The sequence below is a fragment of the Microtus ochrogaster genome, unplaced genomic scaffold, assembly GCF_000317375.1.
Source record: "Microtus ochrogaster isolate Prairie Vole_2 unplaced genomic scaffold, MicOch1.0 UNK48, whole genome shotgun sequence".
Lineage (NCBI taxonomy): Eukaryota > Metazoa > Chordata > Mammalia > Rodentia > Cricetidae > Microtus > Microtus ochrogaster.
Window position 1 is genome coordinate 1,813,474 of NW_004949146.1, and position 26,572 is coordinate 1,840,045.

General features: G+C 50.8%; 1 protein-coding gene across 2 annotated transcripts in view; it reads left to right on the top strand.

Moving 5' to 3' along the window:
- The window catches only part of Mrc2 (mannose receptor C type 2), a 56,135-nt gene that overhangs the window by 16,835 nt on the left and 12,728 nt on the right, over positions 1–26,572 (top strand). For both annotated transcript variants that reach the window (XM_005369414.3, XM_026777192.1), the window contains exons 2-12: positions 14,049–14,450; positions 16,779–16,952; positions 17,142–17,306; positions 17,480–17,593; positions 18,087–18,236; positions 20,646–20,834; positions 20,956–21,110; positions 22,701–22,808; positions 24,771–24,886; positions 25,227–25,375; positions 26,013–26,230. In XM_005369414.3, coding sequence (XP_005369471.3) covers positions 14,049–14,450; positions 16,779–16,952; positions 17,142–17,306; positions 17,480–17,593; positions 18,087–18,236; positions 20,646–20,834; positions 20,956–21,110; positions 22,701–22,808; positions 24,771–24,886; positions 25,227–25,375; positions 26,013–26,230 — 1,940 coding nt within the window. The remainder of the gene's footprint in view (positions 1–14,048; positions 14,451–16,778; positions 16,953–17,141; positions 17,307–17,479; positions 17,594–18,086; positions 18,237–20,645; positions 20,835–20,955; positions 21,111–22,700; positions 22,809–24,770; positions 24,887–25,226; positions 25,376–26,012; positions 26,231–26,572) is intronic.

Below are 26,572 nucleotides of genomic sequence, written 5' to 3' on the forward strand. Positions count from 1 at the left end.
GAGAGGATGCTTAACGTTCACGGGCAAGGAAAGAGTCTAAACTCCCTGCACGTAGAGCCATGCTGTGCTTTTCAAACCAAGCAGATTTTTCTTGAAGTCGGGTCAGGAGCTTGACAGTGAGGAGTGTGAAAAGCTCATATAGGAGTTGTCATGTTTTCTTAGTCACTTTGTGCAGACTTGGAGACACGAATCACGAAAGGAATGCAGTGTGTCACCGAGAATGCGGAACCCCTCCTCTCCACTTCTGTCTCCCTCCGCCTCTCTCTCCCTCTCCTTCCCTCTCTCTCCCTAAGACAGGCAAATAGATTTCAAACAAGCATGGGTTTTGTTGGTTTGTTTTCTGAGGATGCAGTCTCTCCGCGTGAGCATGAGTTAGGTTAGCACTCTGGATCCTCTGGAGCTGGAGTTACAAGTGGCTGTGAGTCTCCCCAACATGGGTGCTGGGAACTAAATGCAGGTCTTTCATAAGAGCAGGGGGCACTCTTAACCACTGAGCCATCTCTCCAGTCCTCCGAGGTATTTTTTTTTTTTAATTAAAGTTTTAAAGACATATTTTTATTTTCCTCGTCCGTTTTTTCAAATAGCACCCGAAATCCAGGGTAGAGTTTCTCAGAAGTCCGCACAGAAGTTCTTATTGTCTGATAGGCACCTGAGGGCCTCCATTTCCCAAATGCTGGGGTCACGTGTGGGACAGCACAAGTGGCCTGTGGTAGTTGCTAATATTCAGAGAAAGGACTCTAAAGACTGCTTCATCACTCAGAGAAACAACAGTGCCGGTATGGAAATATATGGTATAGTTTACTTTAGGGGGTGGCGGGGAGGCTAGTGGCCCCACATACCCCTGCATGTACAGCTTCACTAGTTCCTGTGACTGATTCCTGGCAGGCATACCGGCCCACTGTTGCCAGCCCTCTGAGAAAAGCTGGAAATTCATATTTTCATGTGAAATCTCTCGAGTTTTAAATGTTGGTTGGCTTTTCTTTCCACAGGCAGCGAAGGCCAAACACAGCCGGCCTGCGAGCTATCAGTTAAAATACCGCAGCAGCTACATAAAGCTAGACTGAAGCCCGTCTTCCCGGCCTCCTAAGCAATAATCCCAGCCTTAGAAAACTGGTGCAGGGGGATTGCCGGGACTTCAAGGCTAGCCAGGGCTACAGAGCAAGACCCTGTCTCAAAATGAAACAAACAAAAATCATCATTACGTGTATCAATTTTGTCATTTATCAAATAGAGATAATAATTTTACCTAGCTCTCGGGGTTACTATGAGAATTTACAAGCAAGTGCATGGAAAACCTTGACAGGTCGTGCTGTACCCCAGTCCACAATGCAGGGTGAACATGTTTGCTTGGTACAGTCCTGGTTTCTGTAGGTTGTACTGGTATAATTAGTACGAATTCTCAATTTTATTCACGTTATTGAACATAAGTTTTATGGGGACAAGGCAGATGATTCAGTGGGTCTGAGTGTTTGCTGCAAAATTGTGAGGACCTGAGTTCAAATCCACTGCACCCACATCTTAGAAAGAAAATCCAGGTGTGGCTGTACCAGTACCTGTAGCCCTGTCACTCCTGGGGCGGAGGGTGGCTCCAGGTTCAGAGAGAAACTTTGCCTCGAGGGACTAAGATGAAGAGTGGTCGAGCAAGACACCTGAGTTCTCCCCTGACTTCCTCACCACAGCAGCCACACGTGTGTGCACACACAACAGATACACACACATCACACACAAAAGTCACGTGATCACACCCCCGTGCTGTGCGGGTTAGAACAGTAACAACTATCCGATCTATTAAAAAGACCAACATTCAAGCCAGGCCATGGTGACACACGCCCTTAATCATAGCACTCGAGAGGCAGAGGTAGAGGGATCTCTGAGTTCCAGGCCAGTGTGGTCTATAGAGCGAGGTCCAGGACAGCCAGGGCTACACAGAGAAGCCCTGTCTTTAAAACAAAACAAACAAACACAAAACAATCAAACAAAAAGACCAAGATTCATGGCTGGAAAGATGGCTCAGCAGTCAGCAGTGAAGAGCACGCATTGTTCATACTGAGGACTAGAGTTTGATTCCCAGCACCCCCGTCAGGCAGCTCACACCTGCCTATGACTCCAGATATGAGTATCTTAAACCTCTGGCCCCTTTGGGCAGCCCCCCCCTCCCAAACACACGTACAGGTGTGCACGCATGCACACGCGTGCACACACACACATTTAAAAAATTTTTTTCTTTTTCTTTTCTTTTTCTTTTTTTTGTTTTTTTGAGACAGGGTTTCTCTGTGGCTTTGGAGCCTGTCCTGGAACTAGCTCTGTAGACCAGGCTGGTCTCGAACTCACAGAAATCCCCCTGCCTCTGCCTCCCAAAAAACAAAAACTTTAAAGGCCCAGAGTCCACTGTTTGCGGGCTCTCGGCAATCATTTAGCCTTGCTATATGTTCCTTCTGGTTGCTAGGGAGTGATGATGCCATGATTTTTAAGCCCTCTAAATTTAGCTGCTATTTAACAAAATCTCCTCCTGACCCCAGACTCAGAGAAGCCAGGGACAGCACCCAAGCCCTCAGGAGCCAATCAGCCAGCGAAGATCTCTGGCAGACAGCTGAGAATTTCTGCCTTTGAGTTCAAGTGGTAATAATTTGGAATGCTCCTACTCAGGAATTGAATGGAATGTTAATATTGAAAGCCTTAACTTCTCAGTAACACATCATTATGTTTTGGTATAATCCTGTATTTCTTTGGTCTCTGTACATGTTTATAATTTTTTTTTAAATGTTATTTGTGGGGGCTGAGAGATGGCTCAGCAGTCAAGTGCACTGACTGTTCTTCCAGAGGACCCGGGTTCAATTCCCAGCACCCACATGGCAGCTCACAACTGTCTGTTAACTCCAGATCCAGGGGACTTGACACCCATGGCGACACCAGTGCACATAAGATAAAAACAAATAATTTAAAAAATGCTGTGTGTGTGTGTGTGTGTGTGTGTGTGTGTGTGTGTGTGTGTGCGTGTGTGTGTGTGTGCCTGTATGGATGGACATGTCTTTGTGAGTACCACAGAGGCCGGAAGCATGCCAGATCTCGTAGAGTTAGTTACAGGGTTTGTGAAACACTGCTTGACAGAGGTACTGGGACCTGAACTCGGGTCCTCTGCAAAAGCAGCAAGTGCCCTTAACCCCTGAGCTGCCTCTCCAGCCCTCCTGAAATGTTTACTTGGCATTCCATGGAAAACTGGAAACCACAGACTGACCCAAAAGAGAGCCTTATTTCTGTTGTTGCTATAGTAAGCAGGAGGGGCCCTTCTCATATTTCTAATTTTTTTTTTCATAGAACAGGCCTTACTTAAAAAGCTTCATATTAATTTCTTTTTTCTGACTCTATGTTTGTGCCTTCCGTGTTTCTACAGTGATTTTTACACTCCTCGATATAGGAGGCACGCTTGACTATTATAAGTTCCTCTGAGCACCATCCCTGGGAAGAGGAAAAATAATATTCCTAGTGTTTTAGTTTTCAGTCATTGATGCCCCAGCTTCAACAAAAGTCAAAATTAAATTTAAAGAAACACCCGCTGTCCTCAAATTTCTGTGGATGTCTCCAAATACATTCACTCCGCCATTGATCCTCTGTCAGTTATGTGGGTGTCTAACCTGGCACGCAGGCTGGGACCCGAAGAGGCTCCTATCAATGATGTTATGAAATAATATGCTCACAGTTTCCTCCCACACATGTTGGCTCACAGGAGCCTTGGGGACCTGCTTTAATAAAGTAGTGACCGGTGGTGGTGGTGGCGAGGTCCTAGCAGGGGTGCCAAGGGCATCCACTTTGGTGTGGATGTGTTCCACCCACGCGTGCCCGGGTCTGGATTCCGAGTTTAGCCTGGGGCGACGGGGTTGGACTTCACTGGCCCAGAAAACCATTTCCTGCCGTCATAGTATCTGTGGTTGTGCAAGTGCTCTCATCGGGAAGGAAGTGGCTGTTGGGCTGTTTATTTTGGCTGCGGACCCGCAGACGGCCTCTGGAGAGAGGTCCTGGCCGGCTGGGTGCAGATCTGGGTGGTGCCAGGTACCTCTGCAGATGCAAACCCTCGTGGGTGTGGTCGGCTCCTGGGATGCTTGTGGATGAAGGGCTGGGTCCTAGTGAACTGGAAGGAGCTGTTCCGGAGGGGAGCAAAGAGAGTCTAGGGTCCCTCCACTGCTTCTGTGGGCTCTATATGGCTGTGCTCTTGGTCTTGGAAGATAAGCCTGGGAAGTAGCAGGCTGAAAAGGATTTTAGTGCCTGGTTCTGAGAGGACAAAGGCCATCAGACAAAGGCGGAGTGAGTTCCATACTCCCCGCCCCCTCATGTTGTGTGTATGTTTTGAAGTTGCTTTTTAAAAAGCAAATAAAAATTTATGTGTGTGTGTATGTGCTTGTGTGAATATGTGTCATGTGCACAGGTGCCCTAGGAGATCAGAAGAGGGTGTCAGATCCCCTGGAGCTGGAGTTGCAGGCTGTTTTGAGCTGCCTTACATGGCCACTGGCAAGTGAATTTTGTTCCTGTAGAAGAGCGGTGAGGATCTCACTTTGTAACCCAGGCTGGCCTGTCAATCATCCTGCCTTGAGCCTCCTGAGTACTGGGCTTGCCCGCATGTGCCACCACACCTGGCTAAGATCCAACACTCCCAACAGCAAGGGAGAGAGCCAGGTGGTGATTTGTGTTCCCAGAGAACCCAGGATGCAAGCCCCACTGAGACCTTTTCCCTGGGACAGTACCTGCATATCCCCCGGAAGCAGGAAAGCATTGGAATCGGGCCTTCCCGCCGACTCCTGCAAGAGCTCTGTCCCGCCACTAAACCCGTTCCCGTCAGACACAGGATGGCACACTTAGCAACCCACGTAGTAAAGCAGAAAGAAGTGTATGTCTGGAAAGCAATGAATTCCGCAGGACTGGAGCAAGGAAGGGTCTAAGGGCGAGCGCTGTGGGCGAAGGCTTAAGCGTACTGCGCTTGAGGCAGCGACTGCCCGCAGTTCGGACAGACTGGAACTGAAGATGACTGCTGAGCAACGAGAAAGGGAGAGGGAAGCCCACTCCAGGGTGTGGATAGGGTGCAGTGGGGGGAGGACTGGGCGCCTAAGACGGAGGGATGAGGATCAGTGTGTCTACAGGTATATGGGCGCAGGCTAACGGAGGGAATGTTGAGTGAACTGCTGGGTCCCCACGGTTGGCCCCTTAGCAGGGCGGAGCTGGCAGCTTCTGCTGAGTCGGGGAGACATTTCCAGGCTTGGCCTTAAGGCCAATTGAAAACAGCTGTTTCGCTTGGCTAGCAGCCCTGTGGCCAGCCTCTGGCTCTCCCTGGAATGACCTCTGCCTCTGTGTGACCTGGGGAGAATAACAAGAGAAAGGTTGAAGGGCTGGAGGCCACCCTGCAATGCCTTCTCTGGGTCATAGCTCCCTCCCACGCCAAAGTCACCAGCTCTCAAGAGCTAAGCCAGATGGGTACCGGGCCCCCAATTTCAGATTCTAGAGTCTGGCCTTTGCTCCTGCGCGGCTCCCCAACTTGGAACACCCTCTGTCCTCTCCTCTGCTAGGGCCTTCAGGGTTTTCTTAGACAGGCCTTTTCCCTCCACAGAGATTGCCTGAGAGTCTGCTGCGTGCCAGGCGCTGTGCTAGAATTAGTTTCTCCGCCGCTTCCTTCAACTGTGATGTCTTCAGCTTTGTCATCTAGAGCAGCTGGTTAGCCAGGGCCTCAGCCCTCTGTCTGGGTCTGCTCTGGAGGAGTCCCGCAAGCTGTAAGAGCAGCGAGGAGAGTTTCTGTGGAGAAGCAAAGCCTTCAGCAAGCCTTTGACCCGGGACTCCAGCAGAACCTTGGGGTGGGGGACGGGAGAGAAGGAGAGAAAGAAGACAGGCATCTCTTTAATCAAGGCACATTGCTTTAAAACCCACTTGCCAAGCCAGGCAGTAGTGGCACACGCTTTTAATCCCAGCACTTGGAAGGCAGAGGCGGGTCCATCTCAATGAGTTCGAGGCCAGCCTGTTCTCAAAATGAGTTCCAGGACAGCCAGGACCATCCCATAGAGAAACTGTCTCAAATAACCCACTTGTCTCCGTGTATGGGAATACGTTTTCACGGCAATGACCTGGTCATCTGAGATGCCAAAAGAGTGGACTACAGGCTTTTGTCTGGCCATTGCTTTGAGGTCTCGAGGTCTCTGAGGCTGTACCGGAGAGATAGACTCCAGTTACCCGTAAAGCTCTTTTCTATCTAGCACCTCCATTCCAGCTGCGCAGTCTGCCTTCAGGCTGGCCGATTTGCACACATGTTGGTGTGTGGCTTGTAGCGTTTTCATGAATTGCTTCAGGATGTTCCTCTCCAGCTTCCTTGTAAACAGCACAAGGGCAAAGGCCGTGTCCTCTCAGTTCTAATTGCCTTCTGATGCCCGGGACAGTGCTTCACCCTGGCCTGTCGTCAGCGTGGGCTGAGAGGGCTGGTGGGTTAGGGGAGCAGTTGGAGGGGGGTCAGGAGAATGCACTGGGGGTCCAGCCTCCCCTGGAAGGACCCACCTACCACTGCGGACTCAAGAAACCGGTCTGTCAACGGCAGAGGGATTTTGGAGCAACCACCTCCTGGAGAGTAAGGAAGGTGGGCTCTGGTCCCAAGGATTCTTAAAATTAACAAAATACGAGCATAAAGCAGGCAAGTTCAACACAGACCGAGGGTGTGGCTCAGTGGCAGAGCGCTTGCTCAGGGTGTATAAAGACCTGGGTTCTACCCCCAACAGCAAAAAGAGAACAAAGGTCATGATCCTGGGTAGTTCACAGAATGGGAGCAGAGCTCAGGGGAGACACGGGAGCGCAGGGCTGGAGACTCGATGTCCAGTGTTAGTGGAGCGTGCTTCTCCTTCCAGTATTCAGCTCTGTTTCTTTTTATGTCTACCCCTTCAGGATAGGAAACCTGATTGTTGGCAGCCTCCATCTAGAGATCTCTACAAAAAGAAAACTTTCTTTATTCTCGGCTCATTCTCTGCCTGGCCGGGTTTGAGTTCTGTGTCACTTACATCACGGTGGCCAAGGGGATTGGATACTGTGGTCAGTCAAGAGTGAGCCTGGTGTGTCCACCCGAGCAGCCATAGCTCATTGTTTATATAGAAGGAGGTGGGGGGGGAGGGGGAAGGAGAAGAAAGGGGAAGCTTGTTAGGCAAACAAAAACAAAGGGCGGGCAGCTCCCTGAGGCTAGGGATTCGGCCATCATCATCTCCAAACCTCAGTTCAGCAGACTGTAAGGAGGGCTGGGATCTGCCGCTGTGTCCTCAAGACCTATAAAACTCCTTCCTCCTCCCTGTTCCTATTTTTGTTTTTAATCGAGTTTCACGTAGCTCAGGCTGGCCTTCAACTTGCTATGTCGTTGAGGATGAGCTTAGGGCTGGGATAGAATGCAGGTATATGCCTCCATGCTGGGTGGATATGCTTGGATGTTTCAAATATGAATACTGGGTGCTGTGTGTGTGTGTGTGTGTGTGTGTGTGTATGTGTGTGTGTGTGTGCTGCTGGCGGTTGAACACAGGGCCATGTACTTGCTGAGCAGCTTACAACACAGTTACCTTCCTAGTCCTGACATTCCTAGCAAGCGTTTGCTGAATGAACGCATGACTTACACCCAACCGCTGCCCAGTGCACAGGCCACTGACTAGCTTCATTGATTTATTCATTCATAAATACGTGTTGAGCCACAGCTTGACAGGTGGCACTGTTCCCGCATGAGGTGATTGACAGCAAGCATACAAGTGGTCACTTTGTCAGACCTGGTGTGTTGGGGGTTGGAATCTCTGAGATGGACACTGGCATCCTGTCCTCCCAGGTGTGTGGGTGTGCACTGTGGGAGGAACGAGGCTGGAGGGGCCCTTTTGGGGCATAAGGTCTCTGCACCTCTAGCCCCCCCCCCCCGCCTGCTCTGTATGAGATTGGTGAGAACACGGGTTCAGAGGACTCGGAGCGGTTCTCAGCAAGCCTACGTTCCCTTTGCTCCCTCATCAGCGCTTTCTGCTCTGCCAAGGCTATGTCCCTGCACCATGTCCAAGTGCCCTGGCCCCTGGCTTGGCTGGGTCCCCGAGAACCACCTACAGGAATTCTCTCCTCCGCCTCTCCTTTGCCCTCTAGCTCTTCTCTGGTCTTTGTTCCTCATCCAGGGTCTGTTTTCAGTCACAGTCACGGCAGCTCATGACCCGCAGTTTTCCCCTCTGCCTCGAGGTCTTCGGGTTTCCAGAGCTCCATCCTGACCTGGCTTTCTGACCCCAAGAAGGCAGCTAGGATCTCTCTCATAGCCCAACCAGACCGCTGGAATTTAAGGGCTTCTTTGTTCCAAATCGCTGTCTTTGTCTAAGATTGTAGATCCCAAGAGGGCAAAGATGGTGATAGGTGCTGGGACTTTCCTTGGGGTCCATTGTTGCTTGAAATGTGCTGTGTACCTTGGCAAGTACTCCAGGAAGCTAGGTGGACTTGAACCCAGGAGTAGGGTGGCTGTAGGAGGCATGCACCCTTGTCTCATGGAACAGGAGGGAGCCCGGGTCCTGAAAGGCATGGTTGGGCGTCCCAGTCCCTTCTCTGGGTTTCAGTTTTCTCATCTGTCAGGTGAAAGGGGATTGGAGTGGCCTTTACCGATTGGTGTGGACCTCTTTTGGTCTCTCTCTGTGTTTTTTTCCCCTTTCTGGGACAGGGTTTCTCTGTGTAACAGCCCTGGCTGTCCTCGAACTCACAGAGATCCGCCTGCCCCTGCCTCCCGAGTGCTGGGATTAAAGGTGTGCGCCACCACCGCCCGGCTCTTTCATCAGACGTTTGTCACCGCACCTTCAGTCTGACTGGGACTGAGCTGGTATTGCCTGTGGATTAGCTGGCTGGGAACAAAAGACACCGTCCCACTGGGGACCCACGCCAGCCAGAAGTTTTGAGCCATTTTGTCCACTCCTCCCTCTGGGAAGCATTTATAAAAGCGAGCAATATCATCGCTCTTTTCTGCTCCCAGGCCCTTTCCCTTGCTATGGCTGCTTTCATTTGCTGTTGTCTTCCCTGGAGTGGAATTTTAGACACCACAGCCAGCCTGGGGTTTGTGATGGTTGTTCAGGGGGTAAGAGGGCTTGCTGTGCAAGCATGGGATCCTGAGTTCAGTCCTGTGTCCATGGGTGGGTGGAGCCAGGTGTGGCTGCGCGTGGACCTCGGCCCCTGGTACTGTGTGGGCAGAGACAGGAAGATCGCTGGGCTTGTCGGTTGCCAGCCTAGCGGGTTCCCTGAGAGACTCTGTCTCAAGAGAATAAAGCAGAATATTGGCCTCCAAACATGGCATGTGGGCTCATGCACCCATATACGTGACATGTGCATACATCGTAACACACACATACACACACGTGCATCCCACAAAGATACTCAACCTTAAAGGAAGATTGGGTAGGTCTGGATCAAATCCTGGTTCTAGTTATATTTCTCTATTCCAGAAATAGGGGGTCATTTGTGTTCATCACAAAACATCACACTTAGAAGGGTTATAAATAACAGAGACTTGTTAGGTTCCAGATTTGGAAGCTACAGAGTCAAAGATCAAGGCGTCGACAGCTTCAGTGTCTGGTGACACTCATTCCTCCCACACGGCCTTCTTCTCACTATTACCTCATAGGTTGAAAGGGCAGTGGAGACTCGGTTAGCTCAGGTTGGCCCTGAAGTCTGTTATGTAGCTAAGGACGACTGAACTAATTCTCCCACTCCTACCTCCTGACTGCTGGCGGTGGGGTTCCAGGCATGCATCCACTACGCCTGGTTTGTGTGGTGTTGAGGATTGGACTCAGGACTTTGTGTGTGCTAGGCAAGCCCTCCACCAACAGAGCTACATCCCCAGCCCTGCCCCAGGGAGTCTTTTATAAGGGCATGAATCCTGTTAATTAATGTGATTACCCTTAAATCACTTCCCAGAGGCCCACGCCCTAACACCCTCACTCAAGGGTTAAGATTTCAAAATAGGTATTTGGGGAAGGGTGTAAACACTCAGACCATAGGAGGAGAAGAGCAGATCAAGGGTGGACAGCCAGTGACAGGAAGTTTATCTGTGGCAGCCACCCAGATGGTACTGAGTGAAGCTCACATGCATCTTGCCAGAGAGGACCCCTACACACACACACACACACACACACACACACACACACACACACACACACACACACCCGTGCTCTCAGAATTGAGGGACAGGGCCCCACTGGAACTTCCCACTATAGCATTTTTTTTTTTTTTTGGTTTTTTCAAGAAAGGGTTTCTCTGTAGCTTTAGAGGTTGTCCTGGAACTAGCTCTGTAGACCAGGCTGGCCTCGAACTCACAGAGATTCACCTACCTGTGCCTCCCGAGTGCTGGGATTAAAGGCGTGCGCCACCATCGCCCGGCTTCACTATAGTATTTTGACAGGAGTTTGTGGCACTACGTATTAGAAAAAAAACAAAAACAAAAACAAAAAACCTAAGCCGGGAGGTGGTGGCTCACACCTTTAATTCCAACACCTGGGAGGCAGGGGCAAGTGGATCTCTGTCTAAGCTATCTCCTGAACAGAGTTCGCAAGAAAGTTCCACCAAGTCAAAGGGGCCTACGGTCATCAACTGAGGTCGTCATCTGAGGTCTTCTAAAACCCCAGTGGGGCCTTACTTCAAGACTGAGTCCAAGGCTAAGGGGTACACCCTCAGACTCAAGGCATGACAAAGCCTGAAGTTCCCCTTCCACAAGATCCAAGTGATCCACTGTGAATGTAACTGCCTGTCAAAACAGGACTCGACAATCTTTATGGGAAATTTTAAAGAATCATATCCACAAGAACATCATCCACAAGACCCATGATATCTGATATATAATAGACACGGTGGCTGGAGAGATGGTTCAGCTGCTACAAGCACTTGCTGCTCTTCCCGAGGACCCAGGTTTAGTTCCCAGCACCCACCTTAGACAACTCACAACTGTCTATAACTCCGGCTCTAGGGGATGCAGTGTCCTCTCGGGTATCGCTTAGGCACTGCGTGCATGCGGTGTACATGCATACAGTCAGGTACACACATATACACATTAAATAAAGATGTCTAAAACAATTAGTAGACATTATCCACAGTGTCTAGTAGAAAGTAAAAATTACCAGATAATGCCAGCATCGGGCTCACAGGTAATTCAAATGGGGGGGGGGGAGTATCAAAAGTAAATATTGAAAGGAAAATTATAATCAAACCATAAAATAGAGCATATCTGTGGTTTATTAGATTAGAGAGGGTTCTGAAATCTGATTTTTTTAAACATTTTTATTTATTTATTTATTTTTATTATGTATACAATATTCTGCCTGTGTGTATGCCTGCAGGCCAGAAGAGGGCACCAGACCCCATTACAGATGGCTGTGAGCCACCATGTGGTTGCTGGGAATTGAACTCAGGACCTTTGGAAGAGCAGGCAATGTTCTTAACCGCTGAGCCATCTCTCCAGCCCTGAAATCTGATTTTTTAATTATTATTATTATTAGTAGTATTTTTGGTCTTCTGAAATGTGATTTGTCAGGTAGAGGAAATAGTGCAAAGGCTTGAGACTGGGAAACAACCCAACAGGGACATAAACTGGGCACAGTAAGAAATTAATGTTGTGTCTTAGGGTTTCTATTGCTGTGAAGAGACACCATGACCATGGCAACTCTTACAAAGGAAAAACATTTAATTCATGTGGCTTGCTAATAATTCAGAGGTTTAATCCGTTAATGACATGGCTGGAAGCGAAGCAGCCTGCAGGCAGATATGATGCTCCAGAAGGAGCTGAGGGTTCTGTAACTTGCAGGTAACAGGAAGTGGCCTGAGACACTGAGTCTTGCTGGGGTTCAGCTTTGGCTCTGGTTCAGGTTCTGAGACAGGCAAGGGGTGTCAGAGCAAGGAAGAAGTCTGACCACCAGGTGGATTGCGCTCAAGTGGCCCTGAATAGCTCTGATGAGCATCTTTATTTATACTTAAACAGGGTTTTTCTTACCAGGGTCGCATGAATGGCTTTATTATTGGTTCTTATTTTTGACTTTTAAGAAACACATCATATTTTGAGAAATACATCATAATCATTACAAAAGCTCCCATTGTTCCCTTTTATGCTTCCCCAAATACACTTTCCTGCCCCCTACATAACCTTATTCTAGACACAGAGTGCAGCATTTTTGCAGGTTTAACTAAGTACCAGCCAGACACCCCCTGCTCTTGCAGCATTGAAGTCAGCTGGCAGCGACTTGTGGTGACAAAGTTAAGAAGTAATGGACATGGGCACAATGCTTTAAGGACAACAATATTCTGATGTGGGTATATTGTGAATATGTTTTATTGCCATTGGTTAATAAAGGAGCTCTTTTGGCCTATGGCAGGGCAGAATATAGCAAGGCAGGAAATCCAAGCAGAAATAGAGAAGGAAAGAAGGTGGAATCAGGCAGACTCCATGTAGTCGCCCAAGAAGCAGGAGGTAACAAACCACGAGCCTCATAGTGAAATATAAAATAATAGAAATGGGTTAATTTAAGATTTAGTTAATAAGAAGCCTGAGCTAATAATGTTGTAATTAATATAGTTTCTGTGTGATTGTTTGGGTCTGGGCGGCCAGGAAATGAAACGCAGTCTCTGGTTACAATATTCAAACCTGCACAATTCTTTCATGCCTGCAAGATAAGAAGATACAGTTCCCTTTTCTACAAAAGGATCAAGGCAGACTTTGATAAGGCGCTCTTTCCCCACCCACCATACCACGCTTCTCCCACCAATATAAGCTCCTGTGTGTGGTAAAGATGGATCTCTCACCCCACATTCTGCATTACATCTTTCCTATTAGAGCATACCAGACCCTACCAATGATACTATGTTTGGCGTCCAGGGAACTTACTCTCAACCGCTAACACCATGTGTGTGCTCCTGAGGGTTTCCTCTGTTCTGTGTGTGCGTGCCCTGCTCTCCTTTCCAGAACCATGACACATGGTTAATGCTCCAAGTGTTGTTTTCTCATCCATACCTAACTGTCTCTGTTGACCCAGAAAAGCTCCAGGACTAGGCGTTTTAGTTAATAATTCCAGATAAGAAATTTGAGAAGCTTTCGCTCTCTGCTGATTCTAAGGGGGAAACATTTGAGAAAGAACAGACTTTTTGGGGAAAATTGCCTCTGTGGCATGTGTGACGGACAGAGTAAAACTAAAAACTGCCCAAAGAATCACCAATGTGATGAGAAAGAAAAGAGCCCGCAAGCTGCGTGAATTCAGCGAGGTCCTGTACTGTGCAGACCCGAGGTCCACTGGTCCTTGCTGAGTGTGAAATTGTTTTCCGTGGGCTTTGCCTCTTGGAGACCAGCTGGACAAGCAAGCACTAGACTGCCCTGCTTCCACAGGGTGTGGCTTGAACCAGCTATGTGATCTCAAAGCCCACCCCCGCAGTGACACACTTCCTCTAAAAGTGCCACCCTTACTCCAACAAAGCTACACCTCTTAACCGTGCCACTCCTTTTGGGGGGACCATTTTCTTTCAAACCTCCACGGTAAGGAAATAGGACAATTATAAAAATACTATAATGACAGTTTCTCTGTGGCTTTGGAGCCTGTCCTGGAACTCGCTTTGTAGACCAGGCTGGTCTCGAACTCACAGAGATCCACCTGCCTTCTGCCTCCCGAGTGCTGGGATTAAAGGCGTGCGCCACCATCGCCCGGCTATTTCTAGAATTTTCCATTTAACATCTTAGGACAACAGTTGTCAGTAGGTAACTACAGTAAAGAAAATGAAGCCATGGACAAAGGGCACGTGTGTATGAGAGATGGATGTGCTCTGGAGAGTTGGGCTTGACTGTAGAGTTGGGCAGAGGTCCAATCCTGCTTCCGGGTGGTGATGAGGCTGAACGAGAATGGGCCATGCCATCTCTGAATACAGGAGCATGTCAGACCCTCACCCTGCCTTGAACTGTGACAGAGAGGACCAAGCGACTTGACACCGAGACAAGTGCATGGGCAGGGCCTGCAGGCCTTAGCAGTCATCAAGGCCAAGGTTGTGAGGACTTCCTGTTCTGTCTTTCCTTCCAGAACCTGATGTCTTCCTCATCTTCAGCCAGGGGATGCAGGGCTGTCTGGAGGCCCAGGGTGTGCAGGTCCGAGTCACCCCAGTGTGCAACGCCAGTCTCCCAGCCCAGCGCTGGAAGTGGGTCTCCCGGAATCGACTCTTCAACTTGGGTTCCATGCAGTGCCTGGGAACAGGCTGGCCGGTCGCCAACACCACGGTTTCCCTGGGCATGTATGAATGCGACCGAGAGGCCCTGAGTCTTCGCTGGCATTGCCGTACACTAGGGGACCAGCTGTCCCTGCTTCTGGGGGCCCGTGCTGGCAATGCATCCAAGCCTGGCGCCCTTGAGCGTGGTGACCAGACCCGCAGCAGCCAATGGAACATCTATGGCAGTGAGGAGGACCTGTGTGCTCGGCCCTACTATGGTGAGGGGCTGCTTGCTGGCAAGGGGTGCCAAAGGGACAGGGCTAGAAAAACAAGGCCTTTGACAGCTGTGGACCCTTGGCAGTCACTGTTAAACAGGAAGAAGTTTTAAATAATTAGGAAAATTAACTTCAAAGTGTTTAATTTCCTTATTTTTTTAATTCAAACAGAGGCTGGAGAGATGACTTAATAAAGTGCTTGTCACTTAAGTATGAGGACACAGGTGAAATCCCCAGAATCTGCATAAAAAGACGACATGTAGGGCAACATGCTTATAATCCCAGCACTCGGAAAGTAGACACAGGGGGATGCCTGGGGCTCCAGGGATGGTCATCCTGGCTGACTCTGTAAGAGTCAGGCTAATGAGAGACCCTGTCATAGAACCAAGGTGAGAAGGCGGAGGTGGTGCACACCTTTAATCCCAGCACTCCGAAACAGAGGCAGGTGGATCTCTGAGTTCGAGGTCAGCCTAGTTTATAGAGTGATCCAGAACAACCAGGGCTACACAGAGAAAATGTGTCTCAACCCCCCCCCCCAACCCACACACCCCCACACATACAAAAAAAAGAAAGAAAGAAAGGAAGAAAGAAAGAAAGAAAGGAAGAAAGAAAGAAAGAAAAGAAAAACCCAAAGTGGGTAGCTCATAGATAACCCAGATGGCAAAAAAGATCAGAAGTAAACATTGGAAAGAAGATTATATAGAGGATAGCTGGTTTCTTAGGAGACTAGAGAGGGCCTTTCTGAAGATGCAAATTTGTTCTTTTTCCTCTGAAATGTGAATTGTCAGGAGGAGGAGACATTCAAAGGCCTTGAGACTGGAAACAACCAAACAGGGACATGGGGGTCAGTGCTGACAACTACTTCCATGTGCACATGTGTGCCTATGGATACATGCTTGCGTGTGTATATACACACACCTTTGCATGATGTGCACACACAGGAAATAATTAAAAATTAAAGATCATCAAGGTGACTCAGTAGGTAAAGGTGCCTGCTGCCCGACACCTACATGGTGCAAGTAGAGAAATAAGTCCTGAAAGTTGCCCTATAAAACACACTAAATAAACAAAATGTAATGAAAATTTAAAGATTAGAAAGTAAAAATAATGAAAATTTCAAAATTAGCTTCCACCATCCCATAAAGTGACAGAGAACCTGCAAGACAAGGATTCATGCCCAGGGAAAGTGATTTACCACAGGAAGTGCAGTGGCTGCGGAGACTAATCAGATTTTTTTCTGGGCAAAGGCTAACCCTATAAGGAGGATAGCGTTATTGTGCTGAGCCTGAAGGGTCTTCAGCCTTGCTAAAGACCTTAGAGAGTGCTGCCTGTGAAGACATGGCAGCTTTTAAGGCGGGCAAGGCTCAGGTTTGCACTCCCCACCCTGGGGTGGTGTGGGCAGGAGGACTAAGGCTAGCTAGCCTTGGCTACACAGTGTGTTTGAGGATAACCTGGGCTATGTCTCATAGAGAGGCGGTGGGGGAGGAAGTGGCACAAGCATTTTGAGCTGAAAGGAGATAGGAAAAGGGGCCAAGAGAGCCACTCCAGGTTGCGTTAGTTGTGAGACAATAGAAACATGACATTGGGGCTGGTGAGCCGGCTCCGTGGGTGAGCGCACCTGTCCGCACCTGTCAAGAAACCTGACAACTTAAGTTCAATCCCTGGGACCCACATAGCAGGAGGAGAGAGAGAACCAGCTCCTGCAAGTTGTCCTCAGACTTTAATATATTGTGTATGTTCCCCACCACCTAAATAAAATGCCATCGACTTTTTAAAATCCTGATAGTATATTAAAGTAATTAAAATAATTGAAGATTAATACTGCTTATAAAGACTTAAAATGAATATCCTAAAGTTAAATGACACATCCCCCCCCCCCACGCCGCCACGTTCACCCTCCAGAGAGACACCATGGTAACAACACAGGTTTTGCGGGTGGTTAATGGGGACCTTAGTCACTCAAGATCTTGTGACCAGATCCATCTTTGGAATTCTTTCCTGGAAGGACACCCATGTTCCAAGATAGAACTTTTGGGGGCAGCCTGGAGGCTTGGTTGGCTGGCTCAGCCCTCTGTGACATTGGGAAGATACTGGAGGGGTTGGAAAGCCCTTTTCCCACCTAGTGGGGTGTCAGTAGCCCTGTCCCATGTTCCTAGTTAGAGGTTGGTTCTCTCTTTAAAGCCATTGTCGGTTGCCATGGCCCATATTCCCAGTCTCCTGGGTTATAGTGGCTTTTCCCTTGGGGTGGGGTGGGGCAGGCAGTCTGTGGGGGTCCAGGGCAGGCAGTCTGTGGGGGTCCAGGCACCAAGGCATGGCTCTCTTCCCCTGTAGAGGTCTACACCATCCAGGGAAACTCCCACGGGAAGCCGTGCACCATTCCCTTCAAATACGACAATCAGTGGTTCCATGGCTGCACCAGCACTGGCCGGGAGGATGGGCATCTGTGGTGTGCGACCACCCAGGACTACGGCAAAGATGAGCGCTGGGGATTCTGCCCCATCAAGAGTGAGAAACAGACAGAGTGGTAGAGAGCCCTGGAGGGAGGCTGGCGATGAGGGACGGGGAGCTGGGGTTGGGGGGGCGGACAGACTCAGAGAGGGCTGAAGAGCTTTCGGGACCGGAAGTCCCTCTTCCGTGGTGTAGCCTGTGCGGGAGTTGAGGGAGGGACCCACGACCCATCTGTGGCCGTGGCAGGTAACGACTGTGAGACTTTCTGGGACAAAGACCAGCTGACTGACAGCTGCTACCAGTTTAACTTCCAATCCACGCTGTCCTGGAGGGAGGCCTGGGCCAGCTGCGAGCAGCAGGGTGCCGACCTGCTGAGTATCACGGAGATCCACGAGCAGACCTACATCAACGGTGAGGTGGGGGGCAGCCTCCTGTGGCTCAGCCTGTTGAAGTCTGACCCGTGCTGGGGGTGGGGGGGCCACCAGCAGTCTGAGGTCAGCCCCTGCTCCCACCAGGCAGGACCTGGACTCTTCTGTGGGAGGGCCAAGGAAGGCATTTATTTCTCAGTGATCACTTTCTACCAGGGCTCCTCACTGGCTACAGCTCGACACTGTGGATTGGCCTTAATGACTTGGACACCAGTGGAGGTTGGCAGTGGTCAGACAACTCGCCCCTCAAGTACCTCAACTGGGAGAGTGGTGAGACATGGGGACATCCTGCTCCCCTCCCGGTGCTTGGCTTCCTTCTACCCTGCTCTGGAGGTGGGAAGCTGACTTTTCCATCCCCTCCTGGAATGTGCCCAGTGCATGTTGTGAAGTGGGAACTGCCGGCACCCTACTCAGTCAAATGAGTCCTGGTCTAGACTAGGGGTCGAACCCAATTTCAGTCTCTAGTCACAGTTTTTAGACACACATAGCTGCATCTGTGTCCCCAGGGCCTACCTGGGGAGGTAGAGGCTAAAATAAACATTGTTGATTAGGGGCTTTAGAATGGTGTGAGCCCAGGCTAGAATGCAGGGTGACCCGGTGACCTGGTGGTGGGATGGACAGAGCTGTATGGAGGGCTGGGCTTCTGTGCTAATGCAGACATCCAGGGAGTGAAGGGAGACAGGAGGTTCTGAAGAGGGCTGGGGGGCGGGGCACAGTATGAGCTTCCCTCTCCTGGGGTGCTGGCACCCCGCCTGTCCCACAGATCAGCCGGACAACCCAGGTGAGGAGAACTGCGGGGTGATCCGCACCGAGTCCTCGGGTGGCTGGCAGAACCATGACTGCAGCATCGCCCTACCTTATGTTTGCAAGAAGAAGCCCAACGCCACAGCCACAGCCGAGCTTATCCAGCCAGGTGAGCCGGTCACAGGGGGCCAAGGCCAACACGGCCACAGGCCAGTTCAGCACTTCTCCTTCCCTACTGACACAAGTGGCTCTGATTCTCTCTCAATTATTCAGCTGGGTCTGGAGAGATTGGAGTGTGCCATTAAGTCATTGGGTGAACATTTTGTTGGGACCAGTGATAAAGACAGCAAGTATTCACTAGGCCCTGTGGCGAGCACAGTCCACTGGAGGTCACAGGCATCTTAGGACTTAGAATACGGCGAGCTATGGGCTATGAAAATATGTAATAAATGTGAGGGGGGAGAGGGTTGAGCTCTTGAAAGTTGAAGGATTTCGTGGATGCGATGTTGGACCCGAGATTTTCAGGTTGATAGCAAGTTTAGAAGGGCAGAAGGAGGGCTGGGGGGCAGTAGCTCAGTAAGACCTGAGCATAATCCAGAACACCCACATGAAAAAAAAAGCCAGGTGTGGTGGGGTGCACCTGCAATTCCCGTGCTGGGGAGGCAGAGACAAGAGGATCGTGTGTCTCACTGGTTCCCAGGCTAGCCCACTTGTTCAGTTCCAGGCCAGCAAGAGACTTAAAAAAAAAAAGTGGCTGAGACCTAAGGAGAACCCAAGGCTGTCTTCTGGCCTCTGCATGCACGGTGTGCACCTGCACACACAAAGCGGAGAGAGGTGTGGGAGGGGAGCGGTTCTGGCAGCGACAACTGCAGGCGGGAGGTGTGGATGCCTGCAGCGCTAAGTGCTGGAGCCCTGTACTTTAGAGGGAACCAGACACCAGCCCAGCAGCCCGGCAGCACCTGGAAGCCTGTTAGCAAAGCAGACTTGGAGGCCCCACCCAAGATTAACTGAATCAGAACCTGCATTTAGCAAGACACCCCCTCCCCCGGGTGATTCCGAAGCAGGGTGTTTGACGTGAGTGCAGAGAGGCAGGTTGCAGCCAGTCTCCCAAGACTGAGTGGGGCTGGGTAGCCCACGGGAGGCTTCTGTGGGCTTTTAAGCCAGGGAGTGCCTTGCTCAAAGGTTTGATTCAAAGAGATAAATCTGGAGGCCTCCTGGGAGTGTGGGGTGATGGGTAGGGCCTGCTTTGGGGACTGCCTCCCCTCTGGCATGTGGCCTTGGACCTACAGCTGGGTTTCTAAGGTGTAGAAACCTCACTTGCAAATTGAGAATGGATGCATTACTGTTTGCAATGTTAGTGTAAGGCTGGAGCCCTGGCCTGGCCTGAGGAACGTCTCTTTGGCTGGCATTTGCTGAGGTAAAGCCATGTTGTCCAGCTTGTGTAGCTATGGGTTGTTAAAGTAGGGGTTTACCCATGAAAACCTTCACAGAGAGGGAGAAGAAGGGGACATTTCAAGAACCCACCCCCACCCCATGGTTCGTGTGGGGAGCCCTGGTTTAGCTTCTCCTGCCCCTGTTCAGCCTCTGACTGTTTGCAGGATGCCTAGTTTAGGCAATAAGACAAGTTCTGTGTTCTGGCCAGTCTCATTATGAAGGACATGTCATTTCCAAAGCAGGGGCCACATTTCCAGAGGACCCTTCCTTCCCTCGGCCCCCCCACCCCATCCCCTGGACTTAAATAACTACTAAAATCTGTTCTGCCCATTGGCTAGCGGAAGATGATTGACATCTCTTGCGCCACAGAACAGGCTTGTTCCCTTTCTCAGCCCACCCCCTCTGAGGAGTCTCTAGCAAGAAGTAGGGCGGGAGCACCCCGCAGTTGACCTGGATAGGGCTGGTCTCAGAAGTCTAATCTGGAGCAATGCATAGAATGGGCCCACATCCTCACTCTTGCCGAGACTGAATCCTGCCTGAGCCTGACCTTGTGGGTGGTTGGATTCAATTTTGTTTTCTTTTGCCAAGACCCAAGTGAGGACTTGTTTGCCTCAGTGCCATTCCTTAGCGGACAAACCTAAAAGGCCCCTCTGTGGGTGCAGGTGCAGGAGAGGGCCTTCAGAAGCCAGAGGAGGTTTGGAGAGGGAAGGAACTAGCGACAGACCCTGGCAAAGTGATGTGACCGGGCTGCCAGACCTGAAGTACCCTGTGATGTTGCTAGCTGCTCACCCCATCTCTGACAGGGCCCCTCAGTCACTCAAGACTCCTCCCCTCAATTCTTTTACACAAGACTTCCCAGGCCAACAAAGACGGGGTGCCCAATGAATGTTATTTGATGAGGTTTCATTTAATAAGCAAAGGGGCTTTGAGATAAGTTTGATTCTCTTAGCAGGAAACCCTGTTTACCGGTGATCCTGGCTTAGGATGCTAGTGTGTTCCATCACCCGCCCGTCTCAGCCAGAGAGGGCCTGCCCTGTTGTGGTTGGGGAGGGGGTGTGTGTCACCCACTGGGTGATGTATGTATGTATGTATGTATGTATGTATGTATGTATGTATGAGCACATCCATGTGCCTCTCTCCATAGACAGGTGGACCAACGTCAAGGTGGAGTGTGACCCCAGCTGGCAGCCCTTCCAGGGCCACTGCTACCGCCTGCAGGCTGAGAAGCGCAGCTGGCAGGAGTCCAAGAGGGCGTGTCTACGGGGTGGGGGTGACCTGCTTAGCATCCACAGTATGGCTGAACTGGAGTTCATCACTAAACAGATCAAGCAAGGTAAGGGGCTGCCTGGCTACCGTGCTGGGCAGAGGGGAGGGGGAAACGCAAGGAATGTGCTTTTCCTTCGTGGCTGGCTTCAGTGTCTTCTCCTCCCTCCCTCCCCCGTGCCGTACCTCAGAGGTGGAGGAGCTATGGATTGGCCTCAATGACTTGAAACTGCAGATGAATTTCGAGTGGTCCGACGGGAGTCTCGTGAGCTTCACCCACTGGCACCCCTTTGAGCCCAACAACTTCCGTGACAGCCTGGAGGACTGTGTCACCATCTGGGGGCCGGTGAGACTCCCCTTTCTCACAGCACCGTAGTGCCCCCTCCACCTTCACTTTCCGGGTGCCCTCCCCTCAGCTGAAATATAGGTGATCTACTATTAGTCCCCTAGGTACACCAAGCTCCTTCCTTCCACAGGTAGGGTTTGAACCCCACCTTCACCTCCATAGCTAAGTTACCCGCAGGGTAGGTAGAATTCTCCAGAAGCCTTAGCCATTCTTGGTCTCCTGCCAGCTGTTCCTCCCCACCAGCAGGTGGCACTGGAACCTACACAGTGACGAGGTTGGGCAAGCAAGAGCATTCTCTGCCAGCCCTTGCCCTCAGCTCAAGGTTCTGTCTTCTCAAGAAACCATGGGTGATGATTGCTTGCCATGCCTTGATTCCGACTCAGGGTGGGTGGGAAAAGGAATTGAGGCCCTGAGGCCTGAGCATAGATTATTTCTCCTGCTATCAGATGCAGCCATAGAGCTAAGTACCAGATCCATCTGCACTAGGGATTCTGTTTAAACATTTAAATGATTTGGTGAGTGTCTTCTGTGTGCCAGGCGTCTCCTGTGTACTGGGATGCAAACATGCTGGGCTGTCATGGTGGAGCCTAATGGTAGACTCGGTGCTGGCTGGGATGGTGAGGTGGGCTCAGATGTTCTCCTTACCATCACCCATTCAGGCCTGGGCACACCAGCCTTTACTAGCTCCTGTTCTTCAGTAGTCCCAAGGGTAAGACCCATGTGTTACGGGATATTTGATCACACTGTGAACCCCAAGATTGTGTTAATTCAATAAAACCAACCAATTGGGTCAAGAGGCAGAGCCAGAACTAGTTGACAGGAAGTAACCATAGAGAGTAAGAGGAGTGAGGAAACCGGATAGAGAAAAGGACAGGAAGTAGTAGGGAGGGGCTTTGAGTGTGACGGGCCTTTCTGGTTGGGATAATGGAAGTGAAGCTCTTTTTTCTAAGAAGTTGGCTCAGGAGGAAGGTCCGCTGGTTGCTCCTCGGCCTCAGCAGGTCTTCACCAGCATTGAAGACTCCCTGGTCTTTATTGGTACAATCATAAGATTGAGATCTAGTTTATAAACAACACCCATGAACTCAGTTTTCACAGTTCAGTCACCCCAGACTACCCACAATCCAGAGTAATTAGAGGGAGAATTTCAGAAACCGCTCAGAAGCTTGCAATAACTTTTTTAAAGTTTACGTTTACATGTATGGGTGTTTTACCTGCCTGTGTGTCTGCATCCCACCTTCGCGCCTGGTACCCGTGGAGGTCAGAAGACAGCACTGGATCCACAGGGAACTGGAGTTATAGATGGTTATGAGCCATCTTGTGGGTGTTGGAAATTGAACCCGGGTCCTCTGGAAGAGCAGACAGTATAGTTAACTACTGAGCCATCTCTCCAGGCCCTCAGCAACTCATTCTTTCATTTACCCATGAAGCCCATTGAGCTAACTCTGCTCCTTCTGTTGAACCGCCTGGGACAGAGAGAAATCAGGCTGGTTGCTAGGAATCGCACAGCAAGCAAGAGACAGGTTCAGATCTAGAAACAGATTTGTGGGGAGGGTGGGATTTGGGGTGAGGCTTCCCTCTCATGTGTCCTAGGAAGGACGCTGGAATGACAGTCCCTGCAACCAATCCTTGCCATCCATCTGCAAGAAGGCAGGCCGGCTGAGCCAGGGTGCTGCTGAGGAGGACCACGGCTGCCGGAAGGTGAGGGTGTTTTTGGAACTGCCCAGTGTGGGGTCAGCCCCGGGGGCTCCAAAGGGCTGGCTGGGGGGCGGAAGGCAGAAGAAACCCCACAGCATCTTTCTGTTCCTAACTGCTCCTTCCTGAGGGGACAGTAGTAGGGAGAGTGGGGGGGGGGAAGCGTAGGGCCCCACCTACCTCTGAGTCTCTATAAGGTAGCTACTTCCTATAAGAGCCAGGTACAAGGAGGCCAAACAAATTGTTAAGCGTGTTCTAGTCATGGTAAGAGCAGGCTGTGCAGGGGCTGCTCTGTGCAGTCTTTAATTTTTCAGTCTGACAAGAGTGTGTTTGGCTGTCCCCTCTGGTGGAGAGAGGCCACTTGGTGCAGATGGCCTTCTCTTCCTTGTCCTGCTCACTGGGGTCTATCAGAGTTTGGGGAAAATAAAGGGGGGGACTGTGAGTGCTGGTGATGGACCTCCCCACCGTGTTTTGCTGCCTCAGCACGGCAGGGGTGTGAGTAGAGTGGATGTAGGGGGGCCACCCATAAAGCACCCTTGGTGGCTTGCAGCGGCTCCTGGGTGCAGGTTTCACTCCTTGGTGTTTTCCTTTGGGTTAAACTCCTTCCACAAGCCCAGCCCCAGCTGAGCCCTCCCTGAAAGGCGTGATGATCACAGTCCCTGCAGGAGGAGCCCAGCTGAGGAGTCTGGGGTCAGGGAGCTCAGGGCTGGGCTCTGACCTGGTGTGAGTGCCATGGAGTAGGAGACTGGAGGCCAGCCTGGAATGTGTGTCCAGTGGGGACACTTGGATAGCCAGGGGTCTTTGTCTAGGCCCTGCTTGGCATCTGGGTGCCTCCCCGACATTATCCACTTCTGTCTCACCTTCTGCCTCTGCTCTGGAGCAGCCACTGCACCCGAGGTGGTCTCTTCTCTCTTTGATGAAGGTCTGCCTCTGTCTCCCTCCCACCCCAGGGACCTCCTACCAGACTCCACTCTGCAGCCTCCTGAGGACCACGCCGTCCCTGCTCCTTCCTGCTGCCTCTGCATAGCTTTTCAGCCCTGGTAGCTAAGCCAGCTGCCCTCTTCTGTTAATGCTGACTGTTTAGTTTATTATTTCTATTTCTCACTCCTGTCCCTGTGTCTGTCGTATGAGTGTGTGTCATGCATGTGTCGTAGTGAGTGTGTAGAGACCAGAGGATGATTTTGGGGATCAGTTTTCTTCTACCATGAGATCCATGGACTGAACTCAGGTCACTGTGGCAAAGGCCTTTACTCTTTGAGCCATCTTGCCAGCACCTGGTTATTTTTAGGTAATTATTTTTATGAGTGTATGTGTGTGAGCACATGTTAAATGCTTATATGTGTATGCATGCACATGTGTATTTGTTTTGAGACTGGGACCCCCCCGCCCCAGTAAGTTAGGTTGGCTGGCCAGCAGATCTGTAAGACTCGGCCTGCTTCCTGCTCCTCACAGCTAGGTTAAAAACATGTGCTGCCATCCCTGTTTTTTTTTGAAATGAGTTCTGGGGATCTGAACTCAGATCTCCATGCTTGCATAGTAAGCGTTCTACCAACTAAGCAATCTCTCCAACTCCTGATTACTTTTGGTTTTGTTTTCCTTTTCTCAGTACTGGGGACTGAACCCAAGGCCCCACACATGCTAGAAGTCTGTTCTTGCCACTGAGGTATATGTCCAGCACCTGCATTTCTTGGTTAAAAAGCTACATATTTATCAGAGCCAGGCCTTAGGCAGGGCTATCAGCTGTCTGCAGCAGTGCCCCTGCCCGGGTCCAACAGTTGTTGGTCGTGAGAGCTGAGAGTAGTGGGAGGCAGAAGATACTAGAGGCACTGATCTCCGGAGCCAAAGTAATCCCCTCTGTCCTGCACATACCCAGCCACATCCTGATGTCACTGCTGCACAAACACTGGCAGCTAAGGGTGAAGTCCTCCTCCCATAGCCACCCCCCTCCTGTCTTTTCTCTCGAGCCAGGGTTGGACGTGGCATAGCCCATCCTGCTACTGGCTGGGAGAGGACCAAGTGACCTACAGTGATGCCCGGCGGCTGTGTACCGACCATGGCTCTCAGCTGGTCACCATCACCAACAGGTAGAGAGGACGGACAGAAGTCCCGGCCAGCCCTCTCCTGTGACCCTGCCTGAGTCCTGTGAGCCTCAGTGGGCTGATGTCTTGTTACAAGAAAGAATTATATGGTTAAGGACCTTATGGTAGAGAAGGAGGGGGTGGGTGCAGGTTTGGGCTAGATGCCTAAGAAATAAAAGTATGGACAATAGAAAGAGCCTGGATACTCTGTGAGTCCACAGGCACTCTCATTTTCCAGGGCACATTACTGACCATGCCGAGTACCTGAGTTTCTGGGCGGGGTGTCCTGTCTGTGGTCCGGGGCTTAGGGGAAGCTCCTAGTGCCTTAACAGGCTTGTTTCTGAAGATTTGAGCAGGCCTTCGTCAGCAGCCTCATCTATAACTGGGAGGGCGAGTACTTCTGGACAGCCCTGCAAGACCTCAACGGCACGGGCTCCTTCCGCTGGCTCAGTGGGGATGAAGTCATATACACCCATTGGAACCGAGACCAGCCTGGTGAGCCATTAACCCCGTATGGCTGACAGGAAGCAGGGGCTGTGGTAGACCCATAGCTGCGTCAGTACCTAATGCAAGGCCTTCCCAGTCAGCTGTTCGTTTGTACCATGTGACCCGTTAGCCCCGGAGCCTGCGGGCCTGCTCAAACCCTTGGCACTCCCATTTGCTAGCTGAGCCTCCTCTGTTTCTTCATCTTCACATAGTACATTGCTTATAGAGTCGGTTATAGTGAGGCTTATATGTATTTAACCCATGGAAAGGGATCACCTATGTATATGCACACAATAGTGAACATGATACAGATACTTGCTATCTATCTGTACAACAATGATGTATTTCACATTTATTGTCTTTTTTAGAGAAAGGGTCTCACTATGTAGCTCAGATTGACCTTGCAGCAATCCTCCTGCCTCAGCCCCCTGAGTACTGGGGTTGTATGTGTGTACCACTACTCCCAGTTTCGGTATCATTCTTAACCTTCCTATAACCTAATGGGGTACATAACAAGATAGGCTCAGAATGGCTAAATATCCCCTACACAGCCATGGAACTGGGACTGAGCCTCATGCCTTCCCTTCATTTGGGTGCTGGCCCCCAGAGCTCGTCCCTGTAGAGATAAGCTGTTTCTCCCTTTCAGGGTACAGGCGTGGGGGCTGTGTGGCTCTGGCCACGGGCAGTGCCATGGGACTATGGGAGGTGAAGAACTGCACGTCATTCCGGGCTCGCTACATCTGCCGGCAGAGCCTGGGCACGCCGGTGACACCAGAGTTGCCCGGGCCGGATCCCACACCCAGCCTCACTGGCTCCTGTCCCCAGGGCTGGGCCTCAGACCCCAAACTTCGACACTGCTATAAGGTGGGATACTCCAGCTGGCGTGGTGGAGGGGGGGGGGGGGGGGGACACAAGAACACCGAGACAGCCCAGCCGGGAGGACCTGGGGACGGACTGTTGTGACCCTGGGGTTCCAGTCTAGACTACAGACCAGAGTATCTGCTGATGAGGAATTTGTCAGTGGGTTCTGAGGCCTGATGCGTAGTAGGTGCTTAACAGATGGGAAGGGCTGAAGGAGCCGGACCCCAGCGTGTTCTTCAGGGTTCCCTGGGAACACTGACAAGAGAATCTGCTAGTGTAGCACGTACAAGGCCCTGGGCTCTGTCCCTAGTGCATCTCCGGCTGCCATGCGAGGTTGGGATTCGG